Source organism: Oratosquilla oratoria, chromosome 1 (genome assembly GCF_046742065.1).
Source record: "Oratosquilla oratoria isolate Oo_2021 chromosome 1, ASM4674206v1, whole genome shotgun sequence".
In the NCBI taxonomy this organism is placed as follows: Eukaryota; Metazoa; Arthropoda; class Malacostraca; order Stomatopoda; family Squillidae; genus Oratosquilla; species Oratosquilla oratoria.
The window spans coordinates 136,299,490-136,320,924 of record NC_134777.1 but is presented as its reverse complement, the minus strand read 5'-3'; the positions used below and the strand labels follow the sequence as shown (position 1 = coordinate 136,320,924).

The window sequence follows — 21,435 nt, the reverse complement described above, 5'->3', positions numbered from 1 at the left end:
GTTTTGGTTCTTCGTGATTTCAGTTGATAGGCAGAAGTATTGCCTTTCCAAATGTCCAACGGCACCTCCTTTCTTTCTCTATTATTTTCCTTTTCTTTTTTCTTGGTGGTGGTTCTCATAGTTAGTAACATACTTAACGATTTTCTGTTTTTTCCAAAATTGGTGTTTTTTATTATTATTATTTATGAAAAATTGAGTTATACATAAAATGAGGTTAATTTTACACCCTGGACTGCGGTCTGCCGCTCTGTGCGTCTGGTATTGTGCAGAATGCGGAGTTGACAGTCTGCACTCTTACAAGAAGTAAATGCTTTTGCAATCATAACATCTCAAAAGTAGGATTGAACTACCAGTCACACAGATTTCAAAATAAAGGACAACTAGTGTCATTTCAAATCTCAATAAAGGACAAATAGTGCTGAATAAAGGACTGTCCTTTGAAATAAAGGATGGTTGGCAACCCTATGTATATGTATTTTGTTGTGATGTGTTTTTGTAAATGATTATTGTTTTTACCGTTTTACTTCAATTTTTATTTTTTTTATTTGTATATGATAGATATGTGCTGAATGGCCTACCGGCTGCAGCATTTGGCCTTCAAGCCAAAAATTTCATGAATCAATCAATCAATCATTAATAAGTACTACTTTCAAATAAGTTACAATTAAAAAAAGATATGCAAAATAAAACCAGACACAGATGCTATCCTTCCTTTACCTAAGAAAGATGTAGAAAATGCAATAAAAAAGCAGAAGCCCAGACAAGATAAAAAACCTCTATCAGAAATATCCAGCCCCAGTTGTAATAGATACCCAAATAGATGCATCTTTAATTACTGGAAGCACAAAATCCCAACAATGTGAAAAAGGGGTGTAATTCTGAACTTGGAACCAAACAAACCACCAGAAAATTTGGCATCCTATAAAATAATCTCCCTTATATCTACCATATCCAAATAGAAAGACTGATCTTGGAAAGAATCATAACTTCCCAGCTCTATTAATCAACTTGGGCCTCTCCACCATTGTGGTACTAACAAACATTACTCAACAAATATTAGAAAGATTTAACACAATGTACCACCAGAGAAAACAGTAATTGTGGCAATAGGCAAATACTATGAAACCTTAGATAACAAACTTGATACATTCCTTGACTGTTCTACCCAAACTTCACTCACTGAAACATTTATGGTAAATGCGCTAGAGCACAACTGAGCAGATAGGATTGTGTATCTAGACGTATGTGTATGTTTGTACCAAGTAGTATCATTCCTCAATAGAGACATTGTACACAAAATTTGTTCTCTAATTGATTTGTTTGGTAATTGAGGCATTCATTATCCAAGGTTAAACAGTATGTCATCTGAAGCAGTCCCAAGACATGTCCTATCACAAAAAAATAGATAAAAAATAAATAAGCATAAATTGATGACCACAACAGCACCCTTTTAGTAAACCAATTCTTGCCTATTTCCTTCTTAAATCTAAATTTGTCCAGTTCATACCCATTATACCATAGGGGACTGAAAACAATCATGAAAAGTTGATTTTCAGGTTATGTGATATTACTCTATAAAACAGTAAAATGCATAGAAATGTGAAGAAACTGTGTTTAGGATGGCATAAAAATTCTGGAGATCCTGTGTGCAAACTAGAGGCCATTATCAGTTACAAGATTGAATATTTTGTAGTGCCAGACCTAGTCTACATTTTATCATTGTTTGCTTTCAGGTGTGCCGATACTATATGGTCAAATTCTGCCCCCATGATCTCTTCACCAACACAAAGTCAGATCTCGGACCATGTGAAAAGGTACTTCTTTAGATTTTGGATATGAAAAGGGTTAACTCATGCATTTGATAAATATGCTTTTGGTGATTGGATGGAATTGTATACTGTACCTAAATTTGGCCAAAGAACAAAACAAAAGGGGGGCTGCAAGCTCTTTGTAATAAATATCTAAAAGCATTTAGCAAGCTGTTTATACTAATAATAAAGAAATTAATGTTATTTAGTATTACCTCATATGGGGTATTAGCTGCATGTTATTGTGTCCTTTGTATCTTGCAGTGTCTAGTTTGCTCCTAAATTTGTGTATGGTTTTTGCACACACTATTGTTTTGTCCAGTTTGTTCCAGATGTCCACCACTCTGTGGATTTATTTATTTTTTATATATTTATTTTATTTTATTGATTGATCTATTTATTTATTATTATTTTATTTTTTTTAAGAACTCTTTTATAACTATTCTTTTTATTTTAATTATTTTTCATGACCTCTTGTGCTTCTCTTGTCCCAAGTTAGTAAGTTCTCTCTATCAAGGACTTCTGTGCCTTTCATGATTCTGTAGATGCTCAGTAGGTCGCCTTTCTTCTTTGTTCCAAAGTCGGTAATTTCAATTTAGCTAGTCTCTCTTCATATGACAGGTTTGAAAGTGCTGGGGCCATTTTTGTGGCTGCTCTGTGGATTCTTTCAATTTTCTTTATATTCTTTTTCATACTGGGTGACAATAGTGTTGCAACATACTCCAGTCTAGGCCTTATTAGTGTGACTAATATTTTTTTCACCATTTCTTCATCTAAATAAGTAAAAGCCACTTTTATTGATGATAGCAAGTTATAGGATTCTCAGACAATTTTGTTTATTTGTTTATCAGGAGACGAATCATTTGAGATAATTACTCTCGGGTCTTTTTCAGATCCCACTTTCTTTACTTCCTCTGTTCCAATTTTATATTATCTTGATAATCTTCTTTACTTTTTCTGAACTCATTATGCTACATTTCTTGATGGAATCCATTTTCCACTTCACACTCCATTTCCAAACCTTGTTTAGGTCTCTGTAGTGATTCACAATATATTTTGGTTTTCACTTTCCTCAACAATTTAGCATCATCTGCAAAGAAACTTGTGTAACATTCCACATCTTCATCCATGTCATTCACATCAATAGCAAACATTTTTGGAGTTAATACTGATCCCTGTTGAACTCCACTAATCACCTCCTCCCAACCTGAACTCTTCTCTCTGATCACTACTCTCATTTTTCTAACATGCAGGAAGTCCTTCATCCAGCTTAGCAGGTTACCTTGTATCCCTCCTATGTTTTCCAATTTTATAGATAATTTTTTGTGTGGGTCTTTGTCAAAGGCATTTTGTAAGTTTAGGAAAGCACAATCAGCCCATCCATCCCTTTCTTGTATTATATCTATTAGTCTTGAGTAGAAACAGATTAAATTTGTAGCATATGATCTTCCTTGTTTGAATCCAAATTGTCTTGAGTATATTATATTGTTTTCTTCCAGTTGTTTTACCCATCTATTCTAGACAATTTTCTCACAAATTTTGACTACAGTGCTTATAAGGGAGATTGGTCTGTAATTAGTTGGTTCTTCCTTGTTTCCTCCTTTATAAATTGGTACAGTGTTGGCATTTTTCCATTCTTTTGGTGTTTTTCCTTCTTTGAGCAACTTGTTATGTTGTATATTTTATCCATTGGTTCTTTGCATTCTTTTAGTATCCAATTTGCAATTTTGTCTGGGCCATGTGATTTCCTAACATCAATGTTCGTTAATTGCTCCATTATTTCTTTTTGTGTTATTATTATTATTTCCCTCATGGGAGAGATTGCAATTCACTTCCATCATCCCAATGCTGTACTTTTTCACTAGTGAAAACCGACTTAAAGTGGTTGTTCATGACTGGCCATTTCTAGATCTTCTGTGTATTCTGTATTTCCTTGGTGTAGTTTCACCATTCCTGTTTATTTCTAAGTTTACCATTCACATATTTGTAGAATAGTTTGGGTTGATCTTTACATTTTTCTGTGTTTTTTTCATAGTTTCTTTTTTTCTTCTGCACCCCTCGGGCTGTGTCAAATTTTTTCTCATACATACCTCCTCATCCCACATCGCCCACACACTCCCCCTTATGTATCACAGCATCATCCATACACAACCCTTCTCTATTCACCCCTATCTTCTGTCCTCTCCTGTCCTTCCTCAACAGACATTTCTCTCTTGTAATGCCCCTTTTACCCCATCCATCCATCTCATCCTAGGACACCCCCTCATATTCACTCTTTCCACCTCTGCCTTCCACACCTCTTTTACTAATCTTTCTTCTCTCATTCTTTCCATGTGTCCAAACCATCCTAATACTCTTTCATCAACCCTATCTCCCAACTCCCTTTCCACCCCTGTTCTCCTCACCTCATTTCTTACTCTAGCCTAGTAACCCCTATCATACTTCTCAGACATTTCATCTCAAACACATTCAAACTCCTCTCTTCCTCTCTTATGTTCCATGTTTCTGCCCTGTACAGTGCTGTTGCCACAATCACTCCTTCATATAACTTCCTCTTAGCATCCATTCCCAGATGTCTTATTTCTCATTACACTTTTTAATCCACCAAGGCATTTACTCGCTTCTCTCAATCTACATTCTACCTCCACCCCCACTCCTCCCTTTCCTGCCTCATTCACACCCAATTATCTAAAACTATCCACTTCCTCCAGTCTCTCTTCCTGAATGCTCACTTCCAGCCTGCTGTCACTCTCCCCTTGTACATCTCATCACTTTACTTTTGCCCAGATTTATCTTCAGCTTTCACACACCTCAAACTCTGTCACTAACTTCCTCAATCCCTCCTCTGATCCTGCTACAAGCGCAGTGTCGTCAGCAAACAACAACTGGCTCACCTCCCACTTTTCTCCATTTTCCTTAACCATCTCCAACCCCTGACCCACCACCTTTGTATTCACCTCTGGCACCACCCCATCCATGTATAAATTAAACAGTCAGGGAGACATAACACATCCCTGATGAAGTCCCACCTTTACCTCAAACCATTCACTCTCTCCATTTCTAATCCTAACACAAGCTCTACTACTCTCATAAAAACTCTTGACTGCTCTTAACAGCTTTCCTCCTATCCCATATATCTGCAGTACCTCCCACAGTGCCTTCCTGTCTACCCTGCCAGCCTTTTCCAAATCCACAAAAGCCCCAAAAACATCCTTACCTTTTCCTATAGCTTTCTCACATGTCTTACCACAAAAATCTGGTCAACACAACCAATTACTCCCTCTGTTCTCCTAATCCTCTCAATCAAGACCCTCCCATAAGCCTTCCCAACTACACTCAAGCTGATCCCTCTGAAACTACTACACTCACACTTTTCCCCCTTTCCATTGTAAAGCGGAATGATACAGGTACTCCTCCAGTCCTCCGGCACTCTACCCTCTCTCCAACAAACATTAAATAACCTCACCAGCCAGTCCACCATAACTGTACCTCCTTTCTTCAGAAATTCTGCATGGCATCCATCCAACCCAGGTGCCTTACCTGCTCTCATCATCTTAACAACTGCTTTCACTTCATCTTTCCCTATTTCTCCTCCAATTTCCTCACTCATCACTCTCATTTTCTTAGTGCTTCTCACTGCAACTACCTTTCCCTCCCTATCCTCCACATTTAGCAGCTCCCTAAAATACTCTGCCCACCTTCCTCTCACTGCCTTATCATCCATTATCATCTCCCCATCTGCACCTTTTACTTGTTCTTCTCTACTTGATTCACCACCTCTTCTTTTAATTTCTTTCCAAAACATCTTATTACTTTCAAAATTTTCTGTCATACTCTTACCCCATTTCACATCTGCTCTCCTCTTTGCTTCCTTTATCTTATGCTTAACTTCCCTTCTCTTTACTTTGTACCTCTTATACGATTCCCACGTCCTAATTTGTAGCCAATCTATGAATGCCTGCTTCTTCTCTTCTACACCCTTCTTTGCATCCTCATCCCACCATTCACTACCCTTCCTTCTATTTCCTCCTGCCCTCCTTGTTCCACACACCATCTTTGCACACCTTATGACTCCCTCCTTGAACCATCCCCATTCCTCCTCCACTCCTAGCTCTACTCTATCCTTCACTACCTCCCACTCCTCTTTCAGCTTCTTATACTCATTCTCCTTTTTTTTTTCATTTAAGCAGTTCACTCTAAGTACCTTCCCACCTTCTGCCCTCTTCATCTTTCTCCACCTATTTTCCACTCTCAATTTACCTTCCAGAAAATGATCTGATATTCCCCACTCTCTCCCCTTAGAACATGTACATCCTTAACTCTTCCTACCATACTCCTGGTCACCACTATATAGTCCATTAATGCTCTATCTGCCACCCTTCCATCCACCACCCTCTCCCATGTGTACTTATGCTTGACTTTCTTCCTGAACACTGTATTTGTTATCATGAACTCTCTTTCAAGACGCATCTCCACCATCAATTCTCCAGTATTATTTTTACCTGGAACTCCATACTTCCCATCTATTTCCTACCCTAGCATTAAGGTCTTCCAATACAACTACATTAACATATAATATGTATGTATTATTATTATTATTATTTTTTTTAAGTTCATTCTAATATTTTGAAACATCCTTGTATCCACTTCTCTACTAACCACCATCAAGTGTACTCAGGGTTGCCATGGTGTGAGATTCCATATGCTTCTGTGATATAAATTAATTTAGAGATGTACCAGTATGATGTGATTAATTGGGAACAGTGTGTGATTGTACAAATTGCTTTTCACGTAATGAATTTTAAAGCTAAACTGTACTGTTAGAATTATAGAACATCAGAATACAATCCTTTTTTATCATGATTAAAGTAAAAATTAAAGACATGAATATACTACAATTCCACAAATAATGGAAAAGTGTGTTACACAGTTTACAGAGGTATTACTTAATATAATGAGAGTTTCTATTCTTCTCTGTACCTATGTACCAAGTGTCTCTTCCCCCTTACCAGGGAGATAGCTGAAGTCAAAAGGTATATAACCATCATTCCCACCCATTCCACTCCTATCCATCACCTCTTCCTCCCTCTCATCTTAGCTCCTCATGGATGACTGGTCACCCCTGCATCCTACCCACTGCCCTGAGTCAGAAGCAATGCAGCAGGATACAACACATTCACAGCAAGGCAGCTTCACATATCAGCAGTGCACTCCCTCCCCCCCCCCTCTCTCTCTCTCTCTCTCTCTCTCTCTCTCTCTCTCTCTTTCTCTCTTTCTCTCATGCAGAAAAATAGAAGACAGGGAGAAATCCCTTAGGGCTTTCAATATATTCACATACAATCACTCCATCAACCATAAAGTATAGCCCTCTCCCTTTCCTACTTCACAAGGGAGAAGGCTATACTTCTCATCAAAAGTGTGTGTATATATATATATATATATATATATATATATATATATATGTTGAGACATTCTGACAGGTTGATGTAAGCGGAATAGGAAACACAGGAGTCTTAGTCTTGAGTTTATTCCTGACTAGTTTCGCAGGTATGCCTGCGAAACTAGTCAGGAATAAACTGAAGACTAAGACTCCTCTGTGTCCTATTCCGCTTACATCATATATATATATATTATATATGTATATATATATACATATATATATATATGTATATATATATATATATATATATATATACATATGCACTAAGAACCCACTATAATTTGGATTTAAGAAAAGAAGAAAATAACGGATTTCCGTATATTTCGATCACTTGCTGTGATCCTCTTCATGCGGAATACATAGACAAGAGAACATACACATCTTATATACAGATGAGAGAGGTAAAGTTAGGGAACATGGACAAGTCAACTCATGTGGCATCTATATTGTTGTGCGGGTTATGTGGTAAATCGTCAGCTTTTACAATATGGGGAAATAATTTATCAACTGCCAAGGTGGTTATGTAATCTGGTGACCATTGGCCTTTTGAGATGTTAAAATTCGGGAATTGTTTTATTAAGGAAGATTCAATTATTTTCCTTTTGTAACTACATTTGGATTTGAAAATGGTTTTTGCCTCGTCCCAATTTATTCTGTTCAATGGGATCCAATCTCTCTCCAGTACTAGCAAATCTATATATGGAATACTTCGAGACGGTACTTCTGCAGGACATAAAACCCCACGGAATGTTCTGGTATAGATATGTAGATGACATCTTCACGATTTGGGATGAAGGGTGGGGTTCATTTAATGACTTCTTCAATAGACTTGACCACCTTACTCCTAACATTAAATTTAAAGTGGAATGGGAAGTGGATAACAGATTACCATTTTTGGATATCTTAGTCATGAGACAACATCATCTTCTTTCTTTTACAGTGTACAGAAAACCCACACATACTGGGAGTTATGTACACTTCTACAGCAACCACCCTGATAGTATCAAATATAGCGTTGCTTTGGGTCTTTTTCTTAGGGCACTAAGATTATGTAGCCCATCTTATTTAGATTCAGAGATTTCCATCATCAAAACTCAGTTGAAAAGATTAGGGTACCCAGACTGGTTTACAAACAAAGCCTTAAGCAAAGCCAAAACCAGTTATTATAAATCCACTTCCCATCCATCTCAATATCAAAAATGGAACAAACACTGCCTAAAACTTCCTTTTAACCAATCCATCAATAATTTCTCTCAAATGTTGCCAAAAGATAACGTAAATATTATTTTTAGTTATCCCAACAATCTTTTCAGAAAAGTAGTTAACGTTCATCACAGACCAACACAAGACATAAATCCCGGAGTTTACAAATTACCCTGCTCAGATTGTGATGAAGTGTACTGGGGACAAACGGGCAGAGAATTAAAAACGAGAATTAAAGAACATAGAAACTCAGTAAAATATGCTCAACATAACTCTGTGGTATTTCAACACGTAGCCAACAACAAACACAGAATAAATTGGGACGAGGCAAAAACCATTTTCAAATCCAAATGTAGTTACAAAAGGAAAATAATTGAATCTTCCTTAATAAAACAATTCCCGAATTTTAACATCTCAAAAGGCCAATGGTCACCAGATTACATAACCACCTTGGCAGTTGATAAATTATTTCCCCATATTGTAAAAGCTGACGATTTACCACATAACCCGCACAACAATATAGATGCCACATGAGTTGACTTGTCCATGTTCCCTAACTTTACCTCTCTCATCTGTATATAAGATGTGTATGTTCTCTTGTCTATGTATTCCGCATGAAGAGGATCACAGCAAGTGATCGAAATATACGGAAATCCGTTATTTTCTTCTTTTCTTAAATCCAAATTATAGTGGGTTCTTAATACAATTACTAATGTGTAACGACATTACTGGACAGTGATATATATATAATATATATATATGTATATACATATATATATATATATATATATATTTTGTTTCTTTCTTTTCTTTTTTTCAGTTACTCTTCAAATATGGGAGTTCAATGGATATTACTTAGGTTTTATATATACATTTTATCATATTATTTTTGTATGTATAACTTTGTCAAAATGCAAGTGGGTTATTGTTGTTCCCTAGACTGGCTGAGAAGTCCTGTCTCCTGTGATATTCCTCAGGGGAGATAGGACTGCATGGCAAGACAGTCTAGGGAACAACATCAACCCAACCCAGTAGTCTTGGTGTGGGACTACCCCCATGTCCCAAGAATTGAGGGTCAGTCACAAGAATTCCCTGTCACCAGCTCTTAATACAAGTGGCACCAACCCCTGGGAGCAGCTTTTGTTACCTGGGTGAGTATCACAACCCTTTTTCTAACAAAGCACCTTCACATTTTTTCACCATTGAGGGGTGATTCTCCAGCGGACATCCCACTTCTGTTTGCTGGAGATGTAGAGAGCAACCTTGGACTCATTACAAACTACACATGTCCAACATGCTCCAAGCTCATCACCTCGAATGGACAGACAAGTGGCTTGGTTCTGTGCAATTCATGTCCATCTCACTTGCAAAACACATACCAAAAAGGCTTTTTCTCCCTTACAAGGGAGGTAGCCAAAAGACATATACATACGTATGAGGCGTCCAGTGATAAAGGGTTGACATCGCCAAATCAACAATTTGGAGTTAGCCCTAGAAAATTATCGAGATATCCATTTCTATGATTTCCACATACTGGCCAAGCAATATCAACCCTTAACCACTTCATGACGGGCCAAAATCTTGCGGGCAGCATTAGCTGCCAGACGTATGATGTTATGTCATAATACTCGCATTATAAAAAATAAAGTCACCGCTGTATCGATCGTTCTCTCTTTCACCCGTAAATTTTGATAACCATAGAAAATATGTTGAAGCCAGTTTACAGAGTATGGGGGTCACGCAGGTACAACTACAATAAATATAATCAAGACGCCGATATGGCAGCCTCGCGTACCCACTTAATCCTCATGATGCCTACATAGGCATCACCATATGGAAGGGGTTAAAACCACTAAACAGAAGTGTGGCACTCGATAGATTTTCACATGTATTTCTTGGTATCAGGTCCTCTGGGAAGAAAAGGGTGAACATGGCCATGGTGCGTGAGCCAATGAGCAGCTCCCTTTCATCCAGCCGTGTTTATAGTTTCGTGCTCAACCAACCATAGCCTGCGTAATGCACAAGCACGGTAGTATTAAATGGCTGGCACCCACGTGGAGAAACAAAGTGTTTTCTTAACTTTTTTTGCCATTATTTTGGTGGTTTTACATCATGAAAATAGCATCTAGTGATAGTGAAGTGGAGTACAAGGTTCCTAAGATTACAAGGAAGAGAAAAAGAAGTGATACAGAGTGGAAACAGGCAGATGCCAAACTGAAAAGGAACAGTGGAACAGTATGTTAGTCGTAGGAGGCAACAGGTGGTCAGGGAACACAAGGTTGGCCCTTCCTGCCAGTGTCAGGATAAGTGCTATACTCATGTTGGTGAGGAAAATGTGAAGGAAATTTTTAAGAGTTACTGAGGTTTAAAGGACCATTATGGACAGAGTGCATACATTGTCAGTCGTATTACTGAGGTGGAAGTGAAATGAAGTTGTGTGAAGGATAGACCCAGTCGGCAGACATATAATTTTCTGTATACAGTGAAGGTAGGCCGTGTTGATATTAAAGTGTACCGTAAGGCTTTTTTAAGCATTCATGACATTACAGACAAACATGTCCGTAATGCCATGAAGAAAGTTGCACCAACTGGTGTGCTGGCACCAGACATGCATGGTAGGCATACTCCTCCGAATAAGATAAACGAAGACAGGAAGCAGAGTGTCCAAAACCACATAAATGGTTTGCAGACAGTTACTCAAGAGCTAAAAGCCCACATCGCCAGTATCTCCCCACGGGTGTAATCTTGGCTTTTTGTACAAAAGTTACCTGGAATTAATGAAACAGGAAAACCGTGAAAATGATGCTGTCTCCAAGGATTACTATGAACGGGTATTTAATAATGAAATTAACATAGGTTTTGAACCCCCTAAGTCAGATACATGTAATCTGTGTGACAAATTTGCCATGGAAAAAAGACAGTTGGATAAAGACAATGATGCTGCTAGAATCAAGGACATCGATCGTGAATTAATGGTGCACAAGGCAACTGCTAATGCAGGTCACATGATTATAAAGAATTAAAAAAAAAATATATGAATAGTGAGTTGATGGTTATTACAATGGACCTGCGACAGGCACTGCCCACACCCAAGTTAAGTAGTGGCCTGCAGTTTTATAAACACAAATTATGGACATGTAATTTTGGTATCCACGATGTTAAAGCCAACAAAGGGTACATGTTCTGCTGGAATGGGACAGTAGCTAAGCGTGGCTCATGTGAGGTGGCGAGTTGCCTTTTTTATTTCATTAATAATTTTGTGCCCGACACTGTTACTAAGCAATTATTAGTGACAACTGCAGTGGACAGAACAAAAACCTTAACCCTGCCCAGGTAAAGCTTTTTTGGGGAAACACCTTGGGGAAAGCGGGGTCTGACAGACTCCAAACAAAAAATACAATAAAAATACTTTCATTGCATTTAGTGACATAGAAATAAAAACATATGTACTTCAACTTATCTTCTTCCATTTACATGCTTGAAAGTGACTATAATTGTTAAGATATTTTTTAATGAAAATTACAACAACAACAAAAAATGAAAAATAAGCTACAGGTAGTCGTCGACTTACGACTGATCGACTTTACGACCACGAGATGGTGCAATAATATCTAACAGTTAATAGAGTAATAGAATTGCAATGTTATGCCTGGCAGTGCAGTACATTACTCCGCACGCTGCGAGATGCGAGTACGATAGTTTGGCAGGCTGCCGGCAGCATCAGCATCCCAGCCAGCTAAATATTCTTTCATTTTGTTTGAAGTAAAATGTTTCCTAATTTTGCATTGCATTTTGTATTTTTGTATGTTTTGCAATTAATAAAATATAACAAACTTTTTATGCCTAGGCTAGTTTGTTGTCGATTACAATATGTTCGGTACAGTACTTAAACGAAAAGAATGTGTTTTGTTGAAATGAAAAAAAAAAAATCCTAATTTTGCCTTACATTTTGTATTTTTATGTTTTGCAATTAATAAAATGTAACAGTATTTTTTTATGCCTAGTCTGTTGTCGATAACAAAATGTTCGGTACAGCATTTTGTATTTTTATGTTTTGCGATTAATAAAATGTAACAGTAAACTTTGTTTATGCCTAGTCTGTTGTCGATAACAATATTTTCGGTACAGTACGTAAACGAAAAGAATGTGTTTCGAAATTTTTTTTTTCCTAATTTTACTTTACAATGATTTTAATGTAACCAACAAAAAAGGATTTGTAGGTCAAAGATGACAGGACTTTATTCAGTATGCGTAGGCCTAGGCTACGTTTCCTAACGAAAATGATAAAAAGTTAATGAATATTAAACAACATAGCTCAAAGATAATAAGATTTTATTCAGTATGCATACGTTTCCTAAAGAAAGTCTGATGGTAAAATAATACAAAGGTTAACAAATACAGTATTAAATATCATAGGTCAAAGATGATAGGATTTTATTCAATATGCTTAGGCCTAGGCTACGTTTCCCAAAGAAAATCAGATGAAATTATAAAAAGATTAAAAATACTATACAACATAGTTCAAAGATGCTAAGATTATTTCAGTATGCTAAATATACAATATATATATATATATATATTATAAAGGTTAATATATACTGTATATATATATATATAGACCGATTTGCGTCCACATCGACTTACGACCTGTCTGTTGGAACCGAATTCGGTCGTAAGTCGACGACTACCTGTATTGCTGACTTTAGAGGGTACTTGACTGAAAACAGGAAATGTGAAGCGGTTGGTCATCATAATTTTGTAGAGACCAATGTCCCAACTATCTTTAAGGAAAAACAGCTACAACAAGTGAATAATAAACGTGTTTCAAAAAAACATATCTGAAAAAATCGGAGGTAAATTTTTTTTACCCCAAACACACAAAAATACAAAAATATATTTCCACTGCATTTAGTGTCATAGAAATCAAAACATATGTTCTTCAACTTTCTTCTTCCATTTGCATGCTTGAAAGTGACTATAATTGTTAGAAATATTTTTTTAATGAAAATTACAAAAAAATGATGAAAAGTAAGGTATTGCTGACTTTAGAGGGTACTTGGCAGAAATATTTTTTTAATGAAAATTACAAAAAAAAAATGATGAAAAGTTAGGTATTGCTGACTTTAGAGGGTACTTGGCTGAAGACAGAAAACGTGAAGCGGTTGGTCATCATCATTTTGTAGAGACCAATATCCCAACTATCTTAGGAAAAGTAGAGCCACAACAAATGAATAATAAATGTGTTTCATAAACCATAAAATCTGAAAAAAATTGGAGGTAATTATTTTGACTTTGTGATACTGAAGAATTTAATTGCAGTCATTGCAGATGGGGGTTGAATGTTCCTGACACACTGGTCTTTTGCAGTGTAGGCAGTAGTTACCCAGAATAACGACAAACAGATTAAAAAAAAAAAAAAAATGATAACATAAAACTATGATTCCCTAGTCAACACAATCATGATGCATTCCAAATAATACCATCACCATCTGAAACAAACAAGATTCAACATATCAGTCATAAAAAATGATAAAAATGAAGAAATTCTTATTTACCCATAAGTATAAATGATAAAAAATAGGGTGGTGGAGGGAAGGGTGGTAGATAGAGCGCTAATGGATTATGTAGTGGTAAATAGGATTATGATAGGAAGAGTTAAGGATGTACATGTGCTAAGGGGAGAGGGTGGGGGAATATCAGATCATTTTTTGGTGGAAGGTAAGCTGAGAGTGGAGGATAGATGGAGAAAGAGGAAAGGGACAAAAGGTAGGGAGGTTCTTAGAGTGAACTCCTTGAATGAAAAGGAAAAGGAGAAGGAGTACAAAAAGAAGCTGAAGGAGGAGTGGGAGGGAGTAAAGGATAGATCAGAGATGGGTGTGGAGGAGGAATGGGGATGGTTCAAGGAGGGAGTCTTAAAGTGTGCAAGGATGGTGTGTGGAACAAGAAGGACAGGGGGAAATAGAAGAAAGGGTAGTGAATGGTGGGATGAGGAAACAAAGAAGGTTGTAGAAGAGAAGAAGCGAGCATTCACAGATTGGTTACAAAAGAGGACGGGGGAGTCATACGAGACGTACAAAGAAAAGAAAAGAGAAGTAAAGCAAAAGGTAAAGGAGGCAAAGAGGAGAGCAGATGTGAAATGGGGTAGGAGTATGACAGAAAATTTTGAAAGTAATAAAAAGATGTTTTGGAAAGAAATTAAGAGAGGAAGAGGAGGCGATTCAAGTAGGGAAGAAAAAGTAAAAGGTACAGATGGAGAGATGATAATGGAAGAGATGGCAGTGAGGGGAAGATGGGCAGAATATTTTAGGGAGTTGCTGAATGTGAAGGAGGATAGGGAAGGAAAGATAGCTGCAGTGGGAAATGCGAAGAAAATGAGAGTGATGAGTGAGGAGAATGGAGGAGAAATAAGGAAGGATGAGGTGAAGGCAGTTGTAAAGATGATGAAAGCAGGTAAGGCACCTAGTCTGGATGGATGCCATGCAGAATGTCTGAAAAAGGGAGGTTCAGTGATGGTGGACTGGTTGGTGAGGTTATTTAATGTTTGCTGGAGAGAGGGTAGAGTACCGGAGGACTGGAGAAGTGCCTGTATAGTTCCTCTTTACAAGGGAAAAGGGGACAAGTGTGAATGTAGTAGTTTCAGAGGGATTAGCCTGTTGAGTGTAGTAGGGAAGGCTTATGGGAGGATCTTAATTGAGATGATTAGGAGAGGAACAGAAGGAGTAATTGGTGAGGAACAGTGTGGATTTAGGACAGGTAGAGGTTGTGTAGATCAGATCTTTGTGGTAAGACAGATATGTGAGAAAGCTATAGGAAAGGGGAAGGATGTTTTTTTGGCTTTTATGGATCTGGAAAAGGCTTATGATAGGGTAGACAGAAAGGCACTGTGGGAGGTTATGCAGATTTATGGGATAGGAGGAAAGCTTTTGGGAGCTGTCAAGAGTTTTTATGAGAGTAGTAGAGCATGTGTTAGGATTAGAAATGAAGAGAGTGAGTAGTTTGAAGTAAAGGTGGGACTTGGTCAAGGATGCGTTATGTCGCCCTGGCTGTTCAACTTATACATGGATGGGGTGGTGAGAGAGGTGAATGCTAGGGTAGTGAGTCAGGGATTGGAGATGGTTAAAGAAAATGGAGAAAAGTGGGAGGTGAGCCAGTTGTTGTTTGCGGACGACACTGCGCTTGTGGCAGGGTCAGAGGAGGGATTGAGGAAGCTGGTGGCAGAGTTTGGGAGAGTATGTGATAGAAGAAAGCTGAAGATAAATGTGGGTAAAAGTAAGGTGATGAGATGTACAAGGGGTGAAAGTGGCAGTAGACTGGAAGTGAACATTAAGGGAGAGCGACTGGAGGAAGTGGATAGTTTTAGATACTTGGGTGCAAGTGTAGCAGGAAAAGGTGGAGTGAAGGTGGAGGTAGAATGTAGATTGAGAGAACGAGTAAATGCCTTGGTGGTTTAAAGAGTGTAATGAGGAATAGACATTTAGGAATGGATGCGAAGAGGAGACTGTATGAAGGAGTGATTGTACCAACAGCACTGTATGGGGCAGAAACGTGGAACATAAGAGAAGAAGAGAGAAGGAGTTTGAATGTGTTTGAGATGAGGTGTCTGAGAAGTATGGTGGGGGTTACTAGGCTAGATAGAGTGAGAAATGAGGAGGTGAGGAGGAGAACAGGGGTGAAAAAGGAGCTGGGAGATAGGGTTGATGAAAGAATATTAGGATGGTTTGGACACATGGAAAGAATGAGTGAAGAAAGACTAGTAAAAGAGGTATGGAAGGCAGATGTGGAGGGAGTGAACATGAGGGGACGTCCAAGGATGAGGTGGATGGATGGGGTGAAGGGGGCTTTGGGGAAGAGGGGAATGTCTGTTGAGGATGGAAGGGAGAGGACGGAAGACAGAGGTGAATGGAGAATGGTTGTATATGGATGATGTTGTGACTGCATGAGGAGGAATGGGCGGGGGGTGGGGTAGTATGTGAGAGTAAATTTTGACGCAGCCCGAAGGGATTTCTCCCCGTCCTCGCCTTATATGCAAAGGGGGACTGGGAGGGGGGGTCGCCGATTAAATGAAGCGGCCTTGCTGTGGATGTACTGTGTCTTGCGACACTGCTTCTGACCCACGGCGGTGGGCAGGGTGCAGGGATGACCCGTCATCCAGGAGGTGCTCAGATGAGAGGGAGGGTGGGAGGGGTGTGGAGTGTATTTAGGGATGAAATGGGTGGGAGTGTTTTTATGCCTTTCCCTTTTTGGCTACCTCCCTTGGAAGGGGGAAAAAGCCTTGGTATATGTATGTATGTATGTATAGATGATAAAACATTTATATGACATGAAAAAACCTCAGGTAAAGTGGAGTCTAACACGCTACACACACCTAAGGTAAAGTGGGGTCTGACGGGCCCAAAAGCTCTATAAAGCTTATATAGAGCAAGATTCAGGAATGACCCTATCACCCCCTTAAACTACTCCACTCATCCAGGGCACATCGCACGTCTGGCAGCATTAGCTGCCCGATGTGCGATGTTGCGTCATAATAATCACATTATAAAAAATAGTGCTCAATCGTTCGTTCTCTTTCACCCGTGTATTTTGATAACCATAGAAAACTGATGAAGCCAGTTTAGAGAGAATGAAAATTACGTAGGTACGACTACAATAAATATAATCAAGATGGCGTCGTCGGCAACATCGAGTACCCACTTGCTCCTCATGCCGCCTACATAGGCGTCACCGTATGGAAGTGGTTAAAAGTAAAAAAACAAAAAAGCATGGGGTCTGTCTGACCATACTTTACCTAAGACAGGTTAATTAATGTGATTTTGTTGAACATGCCGCTTATTCACAGTGGGCATTTTACGTCAGTGGAGCATTTTTTTATGGCACCAGGTCATTTATACCTGCCTTGTGATAGGGACTTTGGCAATATAGAGCAGAAGGTTAAAAAAGTTGATGTGTACAGTGATGATTACATGCAATTGATGGCTGATGCAAGGAAAACCAACCCGTTCACGATTGTCAAGATGACACAAGAAAACTTTTCTGACTTTGGTGCACAACAGGCGCATGTAACTAAAGCCAGAGTGCAAGGGTCTGGCTTCAAAGATGCCAAGATGTTTGTTGTCAACTCTGACAACAAGGCAGACTTCAAAATCAAGAATGGTTATGGGACTTGTGAGCCCACCTTTGTGAAGCTGCAAAAGGGGAAGCAGAGCGAGTATGATGCTCAAAAGCTTTTCCTATCTGGTGTACCTCTTCAGCAACTGTATAAGAAGCCAATCAAGCTGACTAAAGAGAAGTTTAAAGATGTGATGTATCTAAGTCACTATGTTCACCCATCATTTAAGGATTTCTACGATGACCTTTGTCGGGGACTAGTCCTTGTTGGAAGATGATGTCACCACCACCGGGGAGCAAGAGGACAACCCGGATGACGACATCATCGAATATGATTACCCCCCCCCCCCTAACACTTCCACTGGCACTTACTCTGCACAAATGAGGATGTAAGTGTTTGTAGTAATTATCTGACAATCTATGAACGATTTGCATTGGGAACGGAGGGGAAAATACTGTAAATGTGTGGTATGTTAAAATTGCCAATCTATAAAAACTCATAAAAAAATTTGTTTTTAGGCTTGCAATGAAATGGTTCATAGTGTATTTATGGTGAACAAAGAAGTTTTTAAAAATGTAAAAAAAAAAATTGGGTTTTCCTATTTTCATAACTGTTTTGCATACTGGGGTATGCAAATTTTGGTGTGTTATGATTTTCTTTTCCAACACAACATTATTGTTTTTTCATTTTTTCATATATGGCTAAGCAAGACGAGGAAAATACATATAAACATGGATGTAATAAGTCAAGAGAAATGTCCAGTATCGATAGTTAAACTTTGAACGCGTTTTACTCAAAATCAGGTATTGGCGATGTTGCCCCTTTACCTCCAGACGCCTCATATGCCAAAGGCTTTTTCCCCCTTACGTGGGGGTAGCCAAAAAGAAAAAGGCATAGAAACCACTCCCACCCATTCTATTTTCTATATATTCCACTCCCCTCCACCCTCCTCCCTCCCTCTTATCTTGGCACTTCCTGGATGACGGGTCATCCCTGCATCCTGTCCACTGCCCTGGGTCAGAAGCAATGTCGCAAGACACAGCACATCCACAGCAAGGCCGCTTCATAAAATCAGCGACCTCCCCCTCTCCATCCCCTCATGCAGAAAAGGAGAAGACAGGGAAAAATCCCTTTGGGCTGTGTCAAATTTTTTCTCATACATACTTCTTCACCCCACATCTCCCACCCACTCCCCCTTATGCATCACAGCATCATCCATACACAACCCTTCTCCATTCACCCCTATCTTCTGTCATCTCCCATCCTTCCTTCACAGACATTCCTCTCTTTTGTAATGCCCCTTTCACCCCATCCATCCATCTCATCCAAGGATGCCCCCTCATATTCACTCCTTCCACCTCTGCCTTCCACACTTCTATTACTAATCTTTCTTCACCCATTCTTTCCATGTGTCCAAACCATCCTAATACTCTTTCATCAACCCTATCTCCCAGTTCCCTTTCCACCCCTGTTCTCCTCCTCACCTCATTTCTCACTCTGTCTAGCCTAGTAACCCCTATCATACTTCTCAGACACCTCATCTCAAACACATTCAAATTCCTTCTCTCTTCCTCTCTTATGTTCCATGTTTCTGCCCCACACAATGCTGTTGGCACAATCACTCCTTTATAACCTCCTCCTTAGCATCCATTCCCAGATGTCTATTTCATTTCTCTCTTCTACACCCTTCTTTGCTTCCTCATCCCACTCACTACCCCTGTCTGGGGTATTGGCTGCATGTTATTGTGGCAAAGTAGCATGCAGTTGATACTTTAGGATCTATATGGGGCACCCCTGTGAACCAGAGCCACACATTATTTTGTCAGTGATAGAGGAAAACTCTGTTCATAGAGAAATGATGACACTTATACTATGACTGCCCCTCCATTATGCTGTCCCCCAACCCCTTGTTACTGTCCTGTACCATTTCTCTGAATATTAATTTCCTTTTTTCGCCTACCCTGTGGTGGGGGAAGAGAATGCTACCACCAAGCCTTTCCACTCGAGTCATAAAAGGTGACAAAAAATGGGACGGGGGGATGGGATTAGGAGTCCTGCTACCTGTAGCCCCAAAAGGGGACATTCCTTAAAAAAGTAAAGGCATAAGAGGGTCTGGGAGTTTTCCAACCAGTACCCTAAGGTTTGGGTCTTTTAATATGTGTGGATGTGGTATAGATGAATGGAGAATGGTTGTGTATGGATGATGCTGTGAGGCATGGAAGGGAGTTGGTGAGGGATGCGGGCTGGGGGAGTGGTTGAGGGAGTACGTGTGAATAATATTTTGATACAGCCCTAAGGGATTTATCCCCTTCATCTCTTTTTTCAGCATGAGGGGACAGAAGGAAGGGGGGGTTGCTGATTAAATGAAGCAGCCTTGATGTGGATGTGCTGTGTCTTGCTGCAATGTTTCTGACCCAGGTCAATAGGTGAGATACAGGGATGACCCATCATCCAGAAGGAGCCAAGAGAATAGGAAGGGAGGGGTGGTGAATGGGAGAGGAGTATGTGGAGATGAAATGGGTGGGAATGAATTTATGCCTTTGACTTTGGCTACCTCCTTTATAAAGGGGAAAAGCCCTTGGTATATGTATGTATTGTAGTGGTGTTTGCCATGGAGTTTTCAATTAGACATGGATTGTCCAGAAGTCATGAGGTGACTATATTCTTTGAACCCTACTTTTTAATATTTGATAACAAGCTGTTGAACAGTGAACTTGTGTCAAACTTCTAGAAATGAAATACATGTAATTGTTTTTGTGATCTCTTGTTTACTCTTCTTTTTGTCACTGGCCAGTGTGAACCAGAGTAGACCTTGTCTGGTCACTTACAGGATTTGACCCCATGATACATTGAATAGAGGTCTGACCAACCCAGCCTGTACCCTCTAGTCTAATCCCCATCAACTGTGGTGGTTCAAACAGTGGACAAGATGTTATTCTTCAGGTCCATTGACTGTGACATTTTTCGGGTCATTTTTGCGAGTGCTGGGCTATGTAAAATATCTAGGAATTTCTGTACATGGTCCTGAAAAAGTACAAGAATGGGTAATGAAAAGTCTTTAAAAAGTAATGGAAAAAAATAACCTGACAGAATGAGAACCCTGAACAACCACCTAGCCCTGTTGCATTTCAACAAAGGCTTACATACAAAAATGTTATTGTAAAATGCATGTATAAAACAAGTGCACTCTCAAATTTGAGGAGTAATTGGATAAGAAAAATTATCTGGTGAGAAGTATAGAAACCTTCATTATAAGTAATAACTGTAAACTGTGCAGCACTCTTTTCTATTATTTGTGGAATTATAGTACATTCATATGTCTTTTACTGTTTAGTTATCATGATAAAAAAATTCTGATGATTTATGTATTCTAATAGCATAGTATATACTGGCTTAGGTTAAACCTAAACCTGATAAGCAACTTACCCCGATATGAAAATATGTGCCCTCCCTTTAAATACAAATAATATGGGGAACTGTATATGTTTTATTATTTATATTTATTAATTTTTTGTTAGACATCAGTTGAATGGCGATATGATTTGTTTATAGGTTCATGATGATGAGCTGAAAAAAGAATTTGAGAATGACCACTCCCATCGTCGACAAGCCTTTGAAGATGAGTTCTTCCGATATGCTGAATCAATGCTTAATGATGTGGATAAACGTATACGTAAAGGAAAACAAAGACTTGCTTTGTCTGTTAAGGAGGCTCTGGTGAGTACATTTTGTTTGATCCATATCCATTATAAATAAATTTGTTTTGTGGGAGTAAGGTTGACATGCATGTGGTCATCCTATGAGATGGGGATTGAGATCTTCCCACTGGCTATCGTCAAATGCTGTCACTACCCTCCCACATGCAGTGTATGAGTATC

General features: G+C 38.9%; 1 protein-coding gene across 8 annotated transcripts in view; it reads left to right on the top strand.

Moving 5' to 3' along the window:
* LOC143027418 (luc7-like protein 3) overlaps positions 1–21,435 on the top strand; it is a 261,462-nt gene that overhangs the window by 75,359 nt on the left and 164,668 nt on the right. For 6 of the 8 annotated variants that reach the window (XM_076188712.1, XM_076188716.1, XM_076188708.1 and 3 more), the window contains 2 exons: positions 1,734–1,814; positions 21,110–21,274. In XM_076188712.1, coding sequence (XP_076044827.1) covers positions 1,734–1,814; positions 21,110–21,274 — 246 coding nt within the window. The remainder of the gene's footprint in view (positions 1–1,733; positions 1,815–21,109; positions 21,275–21,435) is intronic. The other 2 variants (XM_076188733.1, XM_076188719.1) reach the window with 2 other exon arrangements.